The 20,652-nt window shown below is 40.7% G+C and overlaps 1 protein-coding gene across 1 annotated transcript in view; it reads right to left on the bottom strand.

Annotated features, from left to right (window-relative positions):
• Positions 1–20,652, bottom strand: part of LOC144507181 (uncharacterized) — a 181,665-nt gene that overhangs the window by 60,729 nt on the left and 100,284 nt on the right. Inside the window, exons 6-8 of the mRNA XM_078234098.1 lie at positions 19,082–19,181; positions 8,641–8,684; positions 4,543–4,620 (exon numbers count right to left, since the gene is read on the bottom strand). Of these exons, the coding sequence (XP_078090224.1) occupies positions 4,543–4,620; positions 8,641–8,684; positions 19,082–19,181 (222 nt within the window). The remainder of the gene's footprint in view (positions 1–4,542; positions 4,621–8,640; positions 8,685–19,081; positions 19,182–20,652) is intronic.

The following is a 20,652-nucleotide window of genomic DNA, read 5'->3' as shown; positions in this document are numbered from 1 at the left end:
TTAGCGGAATAAATGCATGGGGTTACAGGGATGGGGCATGGGTTAGATACTCTTTTGGAGAGTCGGTGCAGACTCAATGGGCCAAATGGCCTGCTTCTGCACTGTAGAGATTCTAAGGTTAACACTGCTGCCTCACAGCACCAGTGACTCGGGTTCGATTCCCGGCTTGCGTCACTGTCTGTGAGGAATCTGCACGGGTTTCCTCCGAGTGCTCCGGCTTCCTCCCACAGCCTGAAAGACATGCTGGTTCGGTGCATTGGCCATGCTAAATTCTCCCTCAGTGTACCCGAACGAACACCGGAGTGTGGCAACTAGGGGATTTTCACAGTAACTCCATTGCAGTGTTAATGTAAGCCCACTTATGACATTAATTAATACATTTTTAAACTTGAAATTGAAATGTCTTAACTCAGAACCAATGCAGAAGCACATTATAAATGACAGTTGGTTCCTGAATCCAATAACCTGTTCTCAAAAAACCACCAGAATTTTGTACTCAATCAATTCGAGTGATATGTCAACAGGAACATATTTATTGACGTTAAAAGAAATTATAGACATGTACAATACATTACCTACAAATTATCTACAAAGCATAGACAAATTTTAAAACTTTACAGCAAATTGTCTTCATAATTCCTGGGCTCATGGTGGGTCTGGACTTTGGTTTGGGACTTTGAATGGACGTTGGCTGGAGTCTCCTTAGGATTCTTGACTTCAGGTTTTCTGGAGTCTTATCTGCTTTCTTAAAGAACGTGTCCAAGGACATTTTGGACAGATGCTCTCTTCTCCTTGTAAGTTTCTCAATAGCAGCTGTACATGTTGCACATGCTCCTATCACTAATGCATTGCATTCAATGTTGGGGTCATGTTCCAAAAACAGGGACATGGCAGATTCCAAATGTTGTAATACCTCAGCCAACATGTGTGCAGCTAAGATTTATGAGGAGGAATCTCTTCAACAGCGGTTGCATCTTCTTCTTCCTGTTGCTCTTCCATTCAGTGAGGTCCCCATTAGTTAATCTTTCAGAATGTGATGCCAACAACTCATCAACATCTTTTGGTGCAATGTCTAAATTGAGTTCTTTACTCATTTCAACAACATTTCTGGTCACTTCTTTAACAATGTCCACAAAACCTCAGAAGTCATATACAAACTCAGTACTCAATTTTCTCCAAACACCATGTGAATTTGATTCTGTGACTTCATTCCATGCCTCAGTTATGTTCTTAACTGCATGGTAAATGTTGAAGCCCTTCCAGAATTCCTTACGAGTTGGTCCACTTTCTCAGTTCCTCTGATGGCCTCAGAAAATATCTGCCTAAGGTAGTAGGCTTTAAAGAACGCAGTTAACCCCGGTCCATGGATTGCAACAGTGGCATGATATTGGGAGGGGAGCAGAAAGACGGCTTCGATGTCAAGATGCATGTCATTAAGGGTGGTTGGATGACCAGGAGCATTGTTGAGGAATAACAATATTTTTAAATTCAAGATTATCCTGCTGCAACAATCGCTGACACTTGGTACAAAATTAGGGTTAATCCAATTGTCAAAGATGTTCCTACACACCCACACCTTTACGGCTGGATTTCCACATCACTGGGAGAAATGCCTTGGAATATCCTTTGGAATCCCTGAGATATTCTGAATGGTATATAAGCAAAGGCTTAAGTTTAAAGTCACCTGCAGCATTGCACCGAGCAGAAGAGTGAACTTATTGTTAGCAGCTTTGAAATGGGTTTCTCTTCTTGGCAAAGTATGTCTGTGATCATTTTTTCTTCCCCCGAAAGAGCTCAGTTCATCAACATTAAAAACCTGCTGAGCACTTGACCATCTGCTTCAATGATTTCAGCCATGTCTCAAGGAAAACACAAACTGTCTCCTCAACAGCACTGGCAGCTTCACCTGAGACCTTGATGTAATGCAAATTGACCCTGTCTTTAAAACACATATACTATCTCCTACTTGCATTAAAAGGCTCAGCAATAGAACTCTTCCCCAGTGGCTTCTTTAGAAGACTCATAGCCTTTTCCTGAATTATGCCTAAACTCACAAGAGCACAGCATTGATTTTGGTCCACGAGCCAAACTATGAACAGTTTCTCAACCTGAGCAATAAATCCAATTGATTGCAAACAAAACCCTTGACATGTTCCTCAATTCTTGCCTTGTCTTTCAGGATGCCCTCATTAATTGTTCAGGAATATCCAAAGCTCTACCAATTTCAGTATGCGTCTCACCTTTTTCAGACCTCTTAATTATTTCCATTATTGTTTCCATAGCAATTGCTCTACATTTCTCAGAAGGAAAAACATCTCTTGCTTTACGCTTTTACGCTTTTCTGCAATTACTATGGGCCAAGAAACTCAAAATTTAAGAAAGTGTTTAGAAAAACAAAGGCATCAAGTACTGATTGCAAACAGCATCTGAACACCAATGCACATAACATGGGCACCAATAATATGGCATCGTGAGGTGGCAAATAATGTGGGAAAGTCAAAACCAGGTGTCAATTTACAAACATTGTAAATGTTGTTTACTGTAACTCCATTGGGCTGACTGTACTGGATGAATCCTGCAATTCAAAAGGATCTTTATAAACTGCTTACCTAGGAAGATAAGTTTGGGATAGATTTTATTTTTTATTGAATAAATTAGATCCTTGTGAGCTGGTTAGACTGAATGCACTTCTCTTAAATCCTGGATATTAATGCTTCATTACTATTCTGATTCTGCTCTACAATAACCTCTCTCATTTACTTTTTGGCTTGAGCTCCAGACTGAAACTCAGGTCACGCTCCAGAAGCAGTGCAACTCTTTGGTGCCTCAGTCAAGAGGTCACCCTTCAAGCTTGAGCTCAGGCAATGAGATTTTGACATCAGGCAATCTGTGAGGCCCTGATGACATGTTCTTGCTCTCAGATGACATCCATCTACGTGCACCTTGCAGCAGAGTCATCGGAACACTGATGGTAATTATAGCTCTAATCTCCTGCCACAACGTCAGTATTAGATCGTCAGAACCCTGGGGAGGAGGCCTGGTTTAGTGGCTTGTGCCATTTCTCCAGGGGGTCTGCCAGTCTTCTAAACCAATGATACATGTGGAAATTCCAGGCACAGGAATGAAATATGGGATCTTTCTGCTCTACGTGGCGCTCAACACTGCACCATCTGATGCCTTTAATAGTTACCTCCCCCTCCAACCCTCAATTTCTGTTTTAAATACTTTACATCTCCAGAGGACTACCAGTCCATAATTTTAAATGTTTTTTTGAGACTGCCAGAGGCCGTGACTCTTGTGTTTGCGCTTTGATCAGTAGACAAAGGAGAAGCATCCATTTTCACCTCTGCTTAAGGACTGGGTTGCTCTGATGGTTTCTAGTTAATGGTATAACGTAGGACACATCAAACATTAAAAATCCAAAGTGCAGAAGTGACTGAAGGTGGTCAAGAATGATCATGATTACAAAGGCCTTATTTAAACAAAGCTTTATTTAAAGCCTTATTTAAACAAAGCTTTATTTAAAGCCTTATTTAAACAAAGTTAGGCAGTCTCACATTTGTCACAATCTCCGGAGAAACCAAAAATATTTGAAAAGATATTTGAAATCCAGTGACCAGCTGAAAAGATCACACCACGAGATTTAAAGTTTTAAGGCTTGTACTGTGATAAACTAAAAGCAACTTTAACTAATCACTATTTTTGCAGGCAAATTATATGCTAAACTACAGGAAAGTTTCTCAATTTAACTTTTAAAGTGACCAAAAATCCCCTGCCATGGTTATACTTTACTCTGTCCCTTTAGTGCACTCCTTATTCTCTCAGATTCAGTGTAAAGCTATTTTCCACTTCAGACAGTCTGCTTCTTTCAGTCTTTCCCAGAATTGATTGTCATGGTGATCCTTCACATGGAGATTATTCCCTCTGGCCAAAGCTAGGCGAAACTTCAATCCTCAATCAAATCCTCACAAACTTGGGTTTCTTCAAGTTTCGCATAAGCTCCGTTCTGCCTCCTTCCTGGTGAATAATAAAGACAGCACTTTCTCTGCTTCAGGTGCAGGACTGGCAGCCCCTATCTCTCAGCTCTCTCACAATTTTGCAGACTGACCTGCCTGTGAGGTTCAGGAATATCTTAAGAAATTAGCAACCCGATAACACAGAGGCCCCAATTCTTCCGTTCTGAGCGCAAGTGCCCAAGCTGGCGGGAAAACAGAGTGCTTCCCACTGGCGCTAGCAGCATATTTCATTTGGGATTTGCCCACCTGAAAGATACAAATATGCTAATTTCAAGCAACCTGCCAACCAGCGCTATTCTTCCATGACAAGGCCACCATTTTTAAATGGCAACCCAATCTCCAAAGGATTCACCTGAACTTGAAACATCAACTCTTTTCTCATCTTACAGGTGCTGCCAGACCTGCTGGGATTTTCCAACATTTTCTCTTTTGGATAAAGATATTGAGCATACATGCATTAAAATCAAGAAAAATATGAGTTGCCAATTTTTTTTGAAAGAGAAAAATGTAAGAATTATTTTATTACCAGTCAGGAACTCGGTGCCAATCTGTAAATATTCCACCTGTACACTGGGCTCCACATTCAATCAGATGACCTGCAAGACTAAAGACCAAATGAAAAAGTAATGTACTGTAAAACTTAGAAACACATCTTTCCGAGATAAGCAAGATGAAAATTCAAAGTTCAGAACAGCTCAGTGAACTGCACAGTACAATGGTTCAAAACGCCCCATCACCTCTGGGAACTGTGTCAAATCGAATCCAGAGTGAAAATTTGGAAACCATCTCCCCCTGCTGGCTGCAAGATGTGTTGCAAAATTAATTTCACCTGTCTCGCTCAGAACATAATGCAAAATTCCTCTTAGCACCACCCAACAGTCTCATTAAAAGATGCCATTAAACATGGCTGGTGTGGAAAAAGTGGCATAGGAGTTGAATGCTCCCATGAAATTGCTAATGTACAGTCCAGCTAATGTTATTCTGCATTTAGTCTGCACTTTTCACAATCGTAAATGCCAGCAAAAGTATAATTGCGGCCAAGGATAAGCCATGGTTGTACTGAATGGCAGAATAGACTCATGAAGCTCTACTCCTGCTCTTATTTCTATGTCCTTATTTTCTTGTCCTGTGAAAGCAAGAATCCACCATACCCACTTCTTAGGGAAATTAGGGATGGGCTATAAATGTGATCTTGCCAGTGTTGCATTAATCCTGAAAAATTGAGGGAGAAATCAATACTCAGTCCTGCCAGTGTTACAATTTTAAATGGGTACAACACAAGTCTAAGTTGTAAATATCAGTGACAAAATGCTTTAATATATGACCATTTGAAAAATAAATTTGAATTTAATAAGAATGTACTTATCCAGTCTGGTGAAGCTCAATGACACATTATTCAGTTTTCCACAAGAGTAGTTAATTCCTTTTTGTATAGTGTTACAATGGAAACTAATAGGTGTATTCAATTTCTAATTATTAATTTATTTGTAAATAGAAAATAAATATTTTTGAAAAGGGAGACATGTTGCCAAAGCATCCGGACAAACTCAGAATGCAAATTTCAAATAATCACAACAACCTTTGCCCCAGGAGAAAGCGGTGTTGATTGGTTGGCAAGTCAACGCCAATTGTTTGAGGTATTACCATGGTCGAGGCATTACCATGGAGAAAACAAGGGCAACCATAGGCTCTCCAAGCTCCCGCAAAGTTCAAAAAAGACACACGGCTTGAACATATTCCTTTTGTTTGCAGAGAACGTGTCCTTGTGCATGAATTTCTAGCAAGCGTAATTAGCCATGTTAAAAGCTCAAGTGATGATCTTAATTGGTATGTTTGTTATAGTAAAAGTCTTAAAATGTGAAATCTTGTCCCTTAGTTTATTTCAGTCACTAGGAAATTAATCATTTTCAAAATAAATTATCAGTCTGCATGGGGATCTTAAGATAGCTTACATCTTCAACTATATTTTGAAGTATACCTCCTGTACTGTCCTTCCTGGTGACACAGCTTATATAATAAACTTACTTTTGATGTTCTACAACGGAGAAACAACATGTTGGAGGTATGTGTAACTTTTACGTGACTTCAAAGGAAAGTTGGACAGGATGTACAATAGGTGATGGTCAGTATTGCCTCTTTAATGCTATCACTGAAAGTTGAAAATTACCTCCATTGTGCCTGAAATAAAAGGTGTCTGCCCATGATGTCAGCCACAAATCAATGTCCCTATCTCTACCAGGTCACCATGGGTGATGGGGTTTTGAGCAGAGGTCAGGCAGTTCCACACAAGGAACAAAGGAAACCTGTTGGTAACATAATCCCAGGTTGTACCCATGCACAGTTTAGTAGCTGTTTTCAGCAAATTGCAAGGGATACCTTTAATATAGTAAGGAGAAATATGCCTTCAGAATAAATAATCTCATCCTCAACAATCTAAATTAGTGAAATTATGGGAAGGAAATAAAGTGGGGTTAGGGTGGAAAAGCGAGCAACACACCCTCAAAGACACACAAGTATTACTGTTGGCTTCTTCACATTCATTCAGTTTATTTAAAAAAAACAAATCTTCAAAGTCAATTTTGTAGTTTTCTTTCTTTGATAAGGCATAAAAGGGGAGAAATTTCAATTAGGTTTTAATGACTTTAATGAAAACAAGTGTAGTTTGAAAAGACTGTAGAATGGACCAGTCTGAAGATAGGAAGCATGAGTGTACGTCAAGCTTAAAGGTCTGCAAACTTTGAGCATGCAACCTCATATTTGCACCATCGCTAAAACTGCTTTTTTGCATCTCTGTGACTTAAGTCCAGCGTTGCCCATCTCAGCTCAGCTGTTGCCGAAACCGCATTCATGACTTTATCATGTCTAAACTTGATGATTCCAATGCACGCCTGGCAATTCTTCCAGACTCTACCCTCTATAAACTAGAATTATCCAACACTCTGTTGCCCATGTCTTGATTCACAGCAGGTCCTGTTCCTCTAACATCTCCATGCTCGCTGACCTATATTGCTTCCTGGTCAAGCATAACGGCTTAATTTTAAAATTCTTATCCTGGTTTTCAAATCTTACCATTGTCTCACCTCTCCAGTCTCTGTAGTCTCCTCTAGCTCCACACCCTCTGAGATATCTGCATTCCTCTAATTCTGGCGTCTTGTGCATCCTCAATTTTAATTGCTCCACTATTGGTGGCTGTGCCTTTAGTTGCCCAGGCCCCAGCTCTAGAATTCCTTCCCCACCTCTCTACCTCACTTTCCTCCTTTAAGACAGTCCTTAAAACTTACTTCTTTAACCAAAGTTTTGGTCATCTGACCAATATCTCCTTCTGTGGCTCAGTGTCATACTTTGTTTTATGACATTCCTGTGAGGCACCTTGGGACATTCTGTTACGTTAAAGGTGCTATATAGATATAAGTTGTTGTTGATGCCTTACTTGTTAACTACAGTATTCTAGTCCATGGAAAATAGTGATGCAACATTATCAGTATCTGCAGGATCAAATCATATCTGCTGTTACTCCACACTTGTCACTTCAACAACAGCATACAGATGGAAAGTTTTAGTAACTAATTCTGCTGCCTGTTTCCTATATATTTTGATTATATAAAGTTGGACGTTTAATGATCAGTTATCCAGTAATGTGGAACCACAACGTCTAGATATCAAGTAATATAACTAAATGACACCAGATTAGTTCCAAGGTGACACTTTCATGTAAATAAGCCCTATTATGTAAAGAAAATCCCAACCTGCTGCACCAATGTGTGATTTATCATTTTCCAGACTGCTTAATCCTATAGAATTGCTAGAAAAGTGTGGAATCAGTAACACCACCACTGAACTTTGGGGCAGTATTGTACTACAGACTGATGCATTGGCTGAGGCCTGTGATAGTTGGTTACATAGTAATTGAAGAATTAAAGGTTGGCAAGAGATACATTTTTAGCTTCAGATATGCTTTGAATTTGATCCCACATCTGAGAAAGCTCAAGTGTTCTCACCAACTATGTTATGCAATCGCATTAAAATATTTTAATATGCGTTATTTTCAACACTGACAGTGTTGATACCCCCCCCCCTTCACCACTGACAATGTCCACCCCACTCTCTCCTGACCAACAGTGTTCTCCCGCCTCCCTCACATCCGACAGTGTTCTCATCCCTCACCCTATGAAAATTCTCAACCCCAAACATCCCAGCAAGGCCCCCACCCAAGTCTGCATGGCTCTGGCCCACAATCTAAAGATGTGCAGGTAAGGTGGACTGGCCATGCTAAATTGCCCCTTAGTGTCCCAAGACGCATAGGTTATATGGATTAGCCATGGGGAATGTATGGGTTTACGGGATAGGGTGGTGGAGAGGGCTTGGGTAAGATACTCTGTCAGAGAGTCAATGCAGACTCGATGGGTCGAATGGCCTCCTCTGCATTGCAACGATTCTATGATGATACAACTAAAATGAATGAATAAACAAAATGTAAACACGTTTAAAAAAAATAATTTCCCAAGTGAGTAACTTTTAAACAACAGAAAGGCAGAAATAATGTCCATGAGAAAAGATAACTTTTATAAACACATGAAACATGTAATCCATAGACAGTAAAAACACAGCACAGAAAAAGCTTTACCTTCCAGCAGCCAACAGGTCAAAATCATTTTGCTTCCAGCCAAACTGCAATGAAACATAAACTCAGGATATTACCAGAACTAATGAACTTGGAAACAAAACGAAAAGAAAAAAGATAATAGATGGAAATGAAAGAAAATGAGAGAATACCACATAAGTCATATAAAGCCTCAAGATAATAACATGCAACTTTAAAAAAAGCAGATAGCAGAGGGACACAAAAATGTACATATGGAGCTAAGCATGTACTGTACAACAATTGGCTCCAACTCTTGATAAAAAATGTTTACAATTTTTATCATGTATTTCTCGCCTGAGAGGTCAAACAGAATGTACTGATAAAACAGTTCATGGAAGGGTATTATGCAGCTTTTAAAAAATGGAAGCCAACAAGATTTATTTTCATTTAGCAGACGCAAAAAATAAAGTACTGACAATCTAAACTGAAACCTAAAAATGCTGGAAAATGACGAGTCAATTGATGTCTCAATGAGAGTAATAGTTTTGTTATTTTTAACTAAAATATCTAATGAAGAGTCACTCCCAAAATAATAGTTTTTTTCCCAGATGCTGATTTGAATTGCATTTTCTTATTGTTGTCATCCATTTATTTTTTCATTCATTAAAATTTGCTGGCAAAGTTATATTTGCAGGATGTTTGTATTTAAACTTGTCACCATACCTGGGAGGGAAAAGGCTAGTCACCAAACCTTACCTATCCTTAGGACACTGTAACCCAGAATTCTGTCACAGAATACCATCAAGTGAAACCTTCAACTTCGATGCTGGTGTTAAACTGGGATTCCAGATCAAAAATCAGGACAAAAATTAGGCAGGTTGGCCAAACAAATAACTTCCAGTTGTATAACCCTGAAGTCAAAGGTACTCTTATCCTAGCTGCTGGATGAACAGAGTCTTCATAGCTGGTTATTAATTTGAAATATTAAGCATGCATAAGGAGCTCTTTGCATTAAAATCTTCCCATGTTTGTCATCAGTTATATATTTTTTCTTCCTGTTACCCATTTAGGTACAGTATCTCAAAGCCAGTACGTCAGGACTTTAGGTCCGTGCAGATTTTGGAATTTGCTGGTTCTCAGGTCGGCAAGGGTCAAGGGCTGCTTGAACCACATGGAGCGCAGGAAAGGACCGGAATGAAAACCCAATAACTCGTCCGGCGAGCAACTGCACCAATGCTGCACCTAACCCAACAAGCTGGTGAGTTATTTCACTCATTTAATAAGAATTGAAATTCATGCATGGCTTATAATAATGTCCAGATTTCAAACATTTCTTGTTTTTGGATGTTCCTTATCACCCCTGTGATCCAGCTACATTTGTCAGAAGGGGTTCAAATATTTTATTATAATTATTGCGATTGAACCAAATACACTATTTCCTGATACTAAATCCTACTTGATTTAATAAATACCGTCATGTAGGATCCTGATTTTAAGTGGCACTTCATAGGTACAAGACTACACTTAACAAGTCATCGGATGAATAAGAACTTGCTAGCTGGTTATTGACTTGCATTGTGCAGCAAAACATTTACTCATATAGTTGAGGTTCCAGGACATGGAGCGCACTTTTTGAATATTTGATAAATATGGTGAAAAATGTTCTTTATACTTTTTAAAAACAAATATTTCACCGCTCACAAATTTTAAGCTTCTTGACTGGGGAGTAGCTTGCTTTTTATTATTAGTTATTATAGATCATTTTGGTACCATTTCCACTTTAAAAAATGCAGCCACTTTAAAACAAGACCAAAAACTTAAAAAGGTCCTTTCTATTTTCTCCCTTCTGAAGGCACTCATTTACTTTGGCAGATGGTCTCATGGTTCCAATTGTCTTCACCCAATTCACGTGAGCCTAACTATGGGGAGGAAGCCATTTTCTCTTCATTTAATGTCCACACAATCACCTTTTGCAACAAGATTCACTTGATGGTGATCAGGACTAGAAATCATAGAAATCATAGAAACCCTACAGTACAGAAAGAGGCCATTCGGCCCATCGAGTCTGCACCGACCACAATCCCACCCAGGCCCTACCCCCATATCCCTACATATTTTACCCGCTAATCCCTCTAATCTACACATCCCAGGACACTAAGGGGGAATTTTAGCATGGCCAATCAACCCGCACATCTTTGGACTGTGGGAGGAAACCGGAGCACCCGGAGGAAACCCACGCAGACACGAGGAGAATGTGCAAACTCCACACAGACAGTGACCCAAGCCGGGAATCGAACTCAGGTCCCTGGAGCTGTGGGACCTGGGTTCGATTCCCGGACTAGGAATTATGTATGATGTTTCCCCCTTACTTGCTCCCGTGCATTATCAGCATTCATCATTTTAGAATATAGTTACCTTAGTATAGACACAGAACTTTAGACCAGGTTCATCCAACTAGTGGGATGAAGTCATTCCAGTAAGCCAGAGGAGCAACTGTTCAAAAGGCTCACTAGAATTTATCAGCAGCAAATGTGGGAGAAAATCAGTCTGGGCTTGGAGGAGCTGCGAACACTAGCAGTGATGTGAGAGGAAAAGAGAGGATTTCAGGAAGGGGAAAGAGATGGAAAGAGAGAAAGAGACACAGCAACCACGGGACGGGACGGTGGGGGGTGGGGGTGGGGGGGGGGGGGGGGGTGTCTGCCTGCGTGTGTGGAAAAACAGGACTTACAACATGAAAATGAATTCCATGTTAATAGTGTGACGTTTCAGCTATGAAGAGATCCTGACTAAAACCTTCATTGATTCAATCTGTCGAATTTTCCTATGCCCAGCTTGCAGATTCAGCGTTGGGCAGAGGGCATGAGAATTCATTGGTAGTCCCAAAATCGGTTTTACACTAGTGTAAATTTCCCGCAGGATCTTCTGTTGGGTGCCTGCCGTAGCGGATTGGGAAACACGCTGGAGGCCAGTGTAAAATTGATTCACATCTCACTAATGTAAATTAAAACAGAAAATCTAAATTTATCTGTAATGTTCCTCCTTCATGACAAATTTGTAACACAAGAGACATTGCAGTTATTTTCTGAGTAAAAATTCCAATTTTAACAAAGAAAATTCAAACCTTAGTGATGTAAAGAATGCAATTTGAATTTCTGTTGTTCAGCCCTATATTTAGAATTCAATACAATTAGCAATAACGTTAGATACCTTTGCCTAACAAGAATATATCTACCTCCACCTTAAAAATATTAAATGACCGAACATCTACTGCCTTCTCAGGCAGCGTTCCAAAGTCACATAACCCTCTGAGCGAAACAAATTCTCATCTCTACCCTAAAAGGGCGACAAGTGCCTCCTAGATCTGGACTCGACCACAGGAGGAAACATTCTTTCAACATCCAGCTTGTTAATGCCATTCAGGATCTTATATACTTCAATCAAGTTACCCCCTCTCTTCTAAACTCCAGTGGAAACAAGCACAGCCTTTCCAACATATCTGCATAAGACAACCCACTCATTCCAGGTATCAATCTAGTAAATCTCCTCTGAACCGCTTCCAACAGGATGAAATAAAATTTAAAAAGGTGCCTGGAGACTGAGGTTTTCTGAGTTCTGTGCCAGGTGTTTCAATGTGCTGCCCAGACAGTTTCAGTTTGTTGCGTCTTTTCATCACATTTAATTTGAAGAGCTCTGCAGCTCCTAGACAGTTCCACAGCAGCTGTCCGCCTTGAGGGAGCCGCTTCTCAGCCTTTTGGCTAAGATCAAGTGTAGTATGGAGGGGATGCTGCGCTTGGTTGGGGTCATTGGGTTGCATTGAGGCTTCATATGTTTCATATGAAGCAATTTTTAAAAGCGGCATCTCGGCCTTTTGGCTAAGATGCAAATGAGCCCAAGTCTTGGAGGAGGATCCTCCCCCTTCTCCAATCAGCTTGGCTCATGTAGATCGGGCCCAGGGCAGGGTGGTTTGGTCGCTTGCCCTGTCTTGTCAGCCTGGATCGGAAATGTCTCAACTTGTTGAGACTCTGAATTGGATTTGATTTGATTGAATTGGAAAAGTATTTTTTTAAAAATTAGAAGCGCCAGCCCGCACCCTCCCTTTTCTTGGTGTCCCCTCCTCTTGCTGCCAAACTCTGAGCCTTTCTCAGCGAGCATTTTACACCTAATTGGCCAACCCGCATCAAATCGTGTTCCGGGGCGGAGCGCGACCCAGAAGCGCATTTCGTATCTGTTTCTGGGCCTGCCGAGTGCGCGCACCCAATGGGTGCAACGTTCAGGCCATTACGTTTAAAAGAGTTACCAGCTTTCTAAAAAGTCTTTCCTTGTCTGGTGACACTTGGAAATTCTGATCAATTTTGAACACAGAGGAGGGAAATAAAACTACAAATTGAAGCATTGAACCCAAACTGCAAACAAGTGGCCTTCATTATTGAAGTAATTTCCACGTCCCACACAGGCTGTTAGAACAAGTAGATGAAAAATGTCTCATATATTAAATTTAAACAATTGCTGGTTTCATTTTTTTTGAGGAAAATAGCTACAACTAATGGTAAATAGCAACCAATGACCAGAAACGGGGGGGAATAGCAATTAGGTATATTGTTACTAAAGCCACACATTTTGTTTTTCAACTGAAGTCAAAAAACGGTTGGCAGGAAGCAATACTGGTATTTACAGCTGATGCCTTAAGGCTTCTGCTTCTTTGATCTGTCATTCTATCCCCAGTTCTGAAGCTTCCTGTATGGATTGAGTAAAAGACCCAATCAACATTTTTTTCTGCAAGCGCAGTGGTTGCATTTCATTGCAAAGATTTGTGTGCTATTAGCAATCCTTACAGGTCCAAAATTCAAGTGGGAGGTCAGGATTCTTTGATCCATTTATAAATTAAGGAAACTGTGCACTGTACTGACAGCCACACTGAGTAGATAGCTGGGAGAAATATTAATCATTGCAAACTACCAGCTTATCTTTAAAACCAAGAGAACAAACAGGAGCCAGACAGAAGATTGTGCTTGCTTCAGGCAGGAACTAGTGAGAATTGGTTGTAGGGGATAGCTAGTGGAGGAAGGGGAAAGACCCAGAATGAAATGAATATAGGACAACAGGGACACTTGTCGAAATACATATCAGTCTTTGGCCAAAATTAGCACTCAATAAGTTGCGTTTTATTCACACCTTTCACAACCTCACAATGTCCCAAAGGTCTTTACAATCAGTGAAGTATTTTTTGAAGTGTAATCACTGTTGTAAGGAAAGAAACACAGAAGTTGGTGCAGACGCGATGGGCCAAATGGCCTCGTTCTGCACCGCAGTGATTCTATGGTTATAAGTCAATTGCGCATAGCAAGCTCCTACAAACAGCAATGTCATAATGACCATCCATTTTAGTGATGCAGACCAGGATGTGCCGAGCGTATAACAGCAGGGTGCTTATGCTAGAATTGAATAAAATACTAGTTAGACCACAGCTGGTCTCCATAAAGTGCTGGTCACCACATTATAAGATGGAAATGGATAGACAAGAGAGGACACAGGGGAAATTTACAAATATGTTGCCAAGACTGGAAAATTTTAACAATGAGGAAAGATTGGATAGGCTGGAATTGTTTTCTGTGAGACAGAGGAAGCTCAGCTTTAATTGAGGTTTAGAAAATCATGAGAAACCCAGAGCGGTCTTTCCTATCCTCTCTATTCCTCTTAGCAGAAAGGTCAATAACCAGGAAGCATAGATTTTATTGTAATTAATAGAAGGAGTCGAGGGGAGTTGAGAATTTTCTTTTTCACCCAGGGTGGTGGTGGACTGGCGTTCACTGCCTGAAAGGGCAATAGAAGCAGAAATCCTCATTACATTTAAAATATACTTGGATTTTACATTTTAAATGCCGTAACCTATAGAGCTATTGGCCAAGGAATGGAAAGTGGGATTAGGCTGGAGAGCTAGTTCTTGGCTGCACAGACATGATGGGCTGAATAGTCTTCTGTGCTAAAGTTAAAGTTTATTTATTAGTCACATTTTTTGAAGGGGTAACCAAGAGGGTAGATGAGGGCAGTGCAGTTGATGTTGTCTACATGGACCTTAGCAAGGCCTTTGACAAGGTACCGCATGGTAGGTTGCTGCATAACGTTAAAACTCACGGGATCCGGGTGAGGTATCTAAATGGTTACAAAATTGACTTCTTGACAGAAGCCAGAGGATAGTTGTAGAGGGTTGTTTTTCAAACTGGAGGGCTGTGCCCAGCGGTGTACCTCAGGGATCAGTGCTGGGTCCACTATTATTTGTCATTTATATTAATGACTTGGATGAGAATATAGGAGGCATGGTTAGTATGTTTGCAGATGACACCAAGATTGGTGGCATAGTGGACAGTGAAGAAAGTTAGCTCCAATTGCAACGGGATCTTGATCAATTGGGCCAGTGGGCTGACGAATGGCAGATGGAGTTTAATTTAGACAATGTGAGGTGATGCATTTTGGTACATTGAACCAGGGCAGGACTTACTCAGTTAATGGTAGGGCGTTGGGGAGAGTTACAGAACAAAGAGATCTAAGGGCACATGTTCATAGCTCCTTGAAAGTGGAGTCACAGGTGGATAGAGTGGTGAAGAAGGCATTCGGCATGCTTGGTTTCATTGGTCAGAACATTGAATACAGGAGTTGGAACGTCTTGTTGAAGTTGTACAAGACATTGGTCAGGCCACACTTGGAATACTGTGTGCAATTCTGGTCACCCTATTATAGAAAGGATATTATTAAACTAGAAAGAGTGCAGAAAAGATTTACTAGGATGCTACCGGGACTTGATGGATTGAGTTATAAGGAGAGGCTGGATAGACTGGGACTTTTTTCTCTGGAGCGTAGGAGGCTGAGGGGTGATCTTATAGAGGTCTATAAAATAATAAGGGGCACAGATCAGCTAGGTAGTCAATATCTTTTCCCAAAGGTAGGGGAGTCTAAAACTAGAGGGTTTCAGGTGAGAGGGGAGAGATACAAAAGTGTCAAGAGGGGCAATTTTTTCACACAGAGGGTGGTGAGTGTCTGGAACAAGCTGCCAGAGGTAGTAGTAGAGGTGGGTACAGTTTTGACTTTTAAAAAGCATTTAGATAGTTACATGGGTAAGATGGGTATAGAGGGATATGGGCCAAATGTGGGCAATTGGGACTAGCTTAGGGGTTTTAAAAAAAAAGGGCGGCCTGGACAAAGGGCCTGTTTCCATGCTGTAAACCTCTATGATCGCTATGACAAGTAAGGCTTACATTAACAATGCAATTAAGCCACAGTGAAACACCCCCAGTCGCCACACTCCGGCGCCTGTTCGGGTCAATGCACCTAACCTGCAAGTCTTTCAGACTGTGGGAGGAAATTGGAGCACCGGAGGAAACCCACGCAGACACGTGGAGAATGTGCAAATTCCACACAGATAGTGACCCAAGCCAGGAACTGAACCCGGGTCCTTAGCGCTGTGAGGCAGCAGTGCTAACCACTGTGCTACCGTGCTGCCCAGGACATTGGGGAAAATTTCCTTGTTCTTCTTTGCATAGTGCCATGGGATCTTTTATATCCAACAGAGAGGGCAGATGGGGCTTCAATTCTGCAACTCATTTGAAAGATGGCACCTCTACTAGTGCAGTAATCCCTCAGTACTGCACTGGAGAATCAGCCTAGTTTATTCGTATTCAAGTCTTCGGTGTGGGCATTGAATCCACAACTCAGGCTCAAGAGGTGAGTGAGCTACCACTCTACTCAACATTCAGCCTAAATATCATGTACAGGTGACTAAAACGTCCTGCCACGCTTAGGATACTCACTGTTAGGATAGTTGGTTATTATAAACTCCTGCAAATAGTGCAAATCTTTCCCATCCCCCAACAAGATACATTTTCTGAAAATGGTCCATTAGTTGGGAATGTTCTTCCTTCTTCAATTTTCCTCATCTCCTTTCCTGAAGTCTGCCTCATAAATCCACGGGCAGTGAAGCTCTTTGCTACCTCAGTCACATATTAGGGCAAGATCGTGATTATTAATGGGACATTCAATTGTGGGGGCATCACAGCCAAATCCCTTCCTGCTCCCACCCAATGTCTACATGTGTATATTGGGTAGCAATCGCTAATTGTATCAGAAGCATGAACTCTTGTTGGATTTCTATTCCCCTCGCATTAGAAACTGAATTTAGCTGTGATATGCTAACCACTGTCAAAGACCAGCAAAATAGTGAACCAGTATTTCATGCATTAGTACAAGAAAGGAAAAAAACTTGCATCTATATAGTGCCTTTCTCATTCTTGGGGTGGTCCAAAGCACTTAACAGCCAATTAAGTACTTTTGAAATGTAGTCACTGAATGTAGGAAACTCAGAAGCCAATTTGCACACAGCAATGTCCCACAAACAGAAGTGAGGTGAAGACCAAATAACCTGTTTTGTTTGTGATATTTATCGATGGATGAATATTGGCCAATACTGGAGATCTCCCTTGCTCTTTTTCAAATAGTACCATGAAATCTTTTAGACCTAGCTGAATTTGGTTTCGACCATAAGACCTGGGAGCAGAATTAGGCCACTCGACCCATCTGGTCTGCTCCGCCATTTAATCATGGCTCATATTTTTCTCATCAGCATTCTCCTGCCTTTTCCCCGTAACCCCTGATCTCCTTATTAAGATAGATAGAATCTATCTATCTCTGTCTTAGACACTCAATGACCTGGCCTCCACAGCCTTCCACGGCAAAGAGTTCCACAGATTCACCACTCTGGCAGAAGAAATTCCTCCTCATCTGTTTTAAAGGATCGTCCCTTTAGCCTGAGGTTGTGCCTTCTGGTTCTAGTTTTTCCTACTAGTGGAAACATCCTCTCTACATCCAATCTAACTAGGCCTCGCAGTATCCTGTAAGTTTCAATAAGATCCCCCCTCATCCTTCTAAACTCAGAGTACAGACCCAGAGTCCTCAACCATCCCTCATACGACAAGCTCTTCATTCCAGGAATCATTCTTGTGAACCTCCTATGGACCCTTTCCAAGGCCAGCACATCCTTCCTTAGATATGGGGCCCAAAACTACTCACAATACTCCAAATGGAGTCTGACCAGAGCCTATACAACTTCAGAAGTACAGCCCTGCTCTTGTATTCTAGCCCTCTCGACATGAATGCTAACATTGTATTTGCCTTCCTAACTGCCGACTGAACCTGCACATTAACCTTAAGAGAATCTTGAACAATGACTCCTAAGTCCCTTTGTGTTTCTGATTTCCTAAGCATTTTCCCATTTAGAAAATAGTCTATGCCTCCATTCCTCCTTCCAAAGTGCATAACCTCACACTTTTCCACATTGTATTCCATCTGCCACTTCTTTGCCCACTCTCCTAACCTGTCCAAGTCCCTCTGCATATCTTTGTATCATGTTCAAACTTAGCAACAGTGCCTTCAGTTCCTTCCTCCAAATCGTTAATGTATATTGTGAAAAGTTGTGGTTCCAGCACTGACCCCTGAGGCACACCACTAGTCACCGGCTGCCATCCTGAAAAAGACCCCTTTATCCCCACTCTCTGTCTTCTGCCAGTCAGCCGATTCTCTATCCATGCTAGGATCTTACCCTTAACACCATGGGCTCTTAACTAAGTTAACAGTCTCCTATGCGGCACCTTGTCAAAGGCCTTCTGGAAATCTAAATAAATCACGTCCACTGATTCTCCTTTATCTAATTTCCTTGTTACCTCCTCAAAGAACTCTAACAGATTTGTCAGACATGACCTCCCCTTGTCAAAGCCGTGCTGTCTCAGTCCTACTTTATCATGCACTTCCAAGTACTCTGCGATCTCATCTTTAATAATAATTTATTAAGGTTTAATGTCTCATCCAAAAGATGGCACCTCTGACAGCATAGCTCATTCTCAATATTGCACAGAAACATCAACTTGCATCTCATGCTCAAGTCTTTAGTGTGGAACGTGAACCTTTCATAATCAGAGCTGAAGTTTTACCCTAGCTTAAAGTGCAGTGAAACTGGAGATTTGTTTGCACTAACAATTTATTTATGCAATGTTTAGTCACCTATAAAAAAACTTCTTAAATCATTATTAATTTTTCTACACTAGTGTAATTTACTTATATACTATGGTACAGTACGCTGCTCTTTTTTGCTTATGTCAACCATTCATTCAACAGGAATTGCCCATTTCAACCATTACAGTATAAGACAATGTACTAAGTCCCCATTCCGATTTTTGCTCTGTTTGGATCAGCAGCACTCCAATTAGCAATATTCTACTGTGATGCGAGATTGCTATTTTTACAACTGTAAATTTGTATGTTTTGCACACATACTAGAAAAAAAGTGGTTAATTTTAAAAGGTACAAAATCTCCTTAGTACCCATGGATTTTTCTTCAACTGTTCTGTTAATTTATTTTACCTTTTATTTCAATTGAGAAATACATTATCTGATATAACCATTGAAAAGCTAGGAGCCATATTAATGTAGAGTGCCTTACAGAATGAATGAGAGGTCCCAGAGCAATGCCACTATCGATGCATCTGCCAGTTACGACAATGTCAGCTCCAAGATCCAAAGCCCTGCTGATTGGTCTGGCACTGTGCAAACAGAAATTGAGTAACAGAATAAGTAATTGTGCATAATTTATTCCAATGAGCCAATTTTACCTGAAGAGTTCCAGCTTGATTGTCCACTTGGCGTGGTTCTTTACATCACGAGAAAATACTTTCTGCCTTTCTTATCTGCTTCGTTTTCTTCTTGTTATACTTGTTCAGATATTTCACCCCAGCCTGTTTCCAGACCAGAAAGCTAATATTACAGTTCAAGAAAGGGTAGGTGTTGCAGATACCTGTTACGTTAGATAGGTATATGCAACAGTAATACAATGCCAAATTAAGTGCACTTTTGTTGCATTGCTGTTGAGAACTAACAGCTACCAGCAGTAGCTGTTGGTGGTAAGATTCATGGTCAAAGATTGCTGAGTTACAGCTGATATTGATAATATATTAAATCTACAGAATTTTTAAAACGTTCATATTAGATTAATGAACAGGATTTAAGAAAATGAGTTAACAGATGATTTCTGTGCATTACAATATCTTGAGTGTGGCAATTTCCAAAATATTTGTTGGACTGGTTCCGAAATCAAGAGGGCATCTTTATATTCATTCATAAGATGCAAGCATCACTGGCAAGACCAGCATTTATTGCTCACCCCAATAGCCCTTGAAAAGGTGGCGGTGAGCTGTCAAAAAGTTCATCATGTCACAACATGTTCAATCTTTGGGCACCACATCACAAAAAGACAAATGTGTTTTGGGATATATGCAGGGAACAAGAACGATATTGATGTCAAATGTAAACGGGATGGCTTGTGAATAAAGATTAGAAAAAATTAAGCTTTATATCTGGAAAGAAGTTGATTAAAAGAGGATACACTGAATTATATGAGTACATGAATCTAAAAGTCTTTCCTGCACTATAAATAGTGTAAGGGTAGTAAAAGGAGGAGTGGGTCAGATTAGTGACGATAGGAAAATAAAAGCAAGGAAGTTATGATGAATCTATGTAAAATGCTGATTCAGCCTCATCTGAAGTATCATGTCAAATTCTGGGTACCACACACTTTACCACAAGGATGTGAAAGCATTAGAAAGGGTTCAGAAAGATTCACGAGGATGATTCCAAGGATGAGGAACATTAACCATGTGGATGGATTGGAGAAACTCGGGCTGTTCTCCTTGAAGGAGGGAAGATGCTGGAGTCCATCATTAAAGAGGAAATAGCAGAGCACCTGGATAAGAATGATTCGATCAAGCAGACGCAGCATGGATTCATGAAGGGAAAGTCGTGTTTGATGAATTTACTGGATTTTTATGAAGATGTGACTAGTGCGGTTGACAGAGGGGAACCGGTGGATGTGGTGTTTTTAGATTTCCAGAAGGCATTCGATAAGGTGCCTCACAAAAGGTTGCTGCAGAAGATTGGGGTACACGGAGTTGGGGGTAAGGTGTTGGCGTGGATTGGGAATTGGCTATCTAACAGGAAGCAGAGAGTTGGAATAAATGG

The sequence above is a fragment of the Mustelus asterias genome, chromosome 1 (genome assembly GCF_964213995.1).
Source record: "Mustelus asterias chromosome 1, sMusAst1.hap1.1, whole genome shotgun sequence".
NCBI lineage: Eukaryota > Metazoa > Chordata > Chondrichthyes > Carcharhiniformes > Triakidae > Mustelus > Mustelus asterias.
Note: the sequence above shows the minus strand (reverse complement) of the source record. Positions and strands in the feature narration are given on the sequence as shown.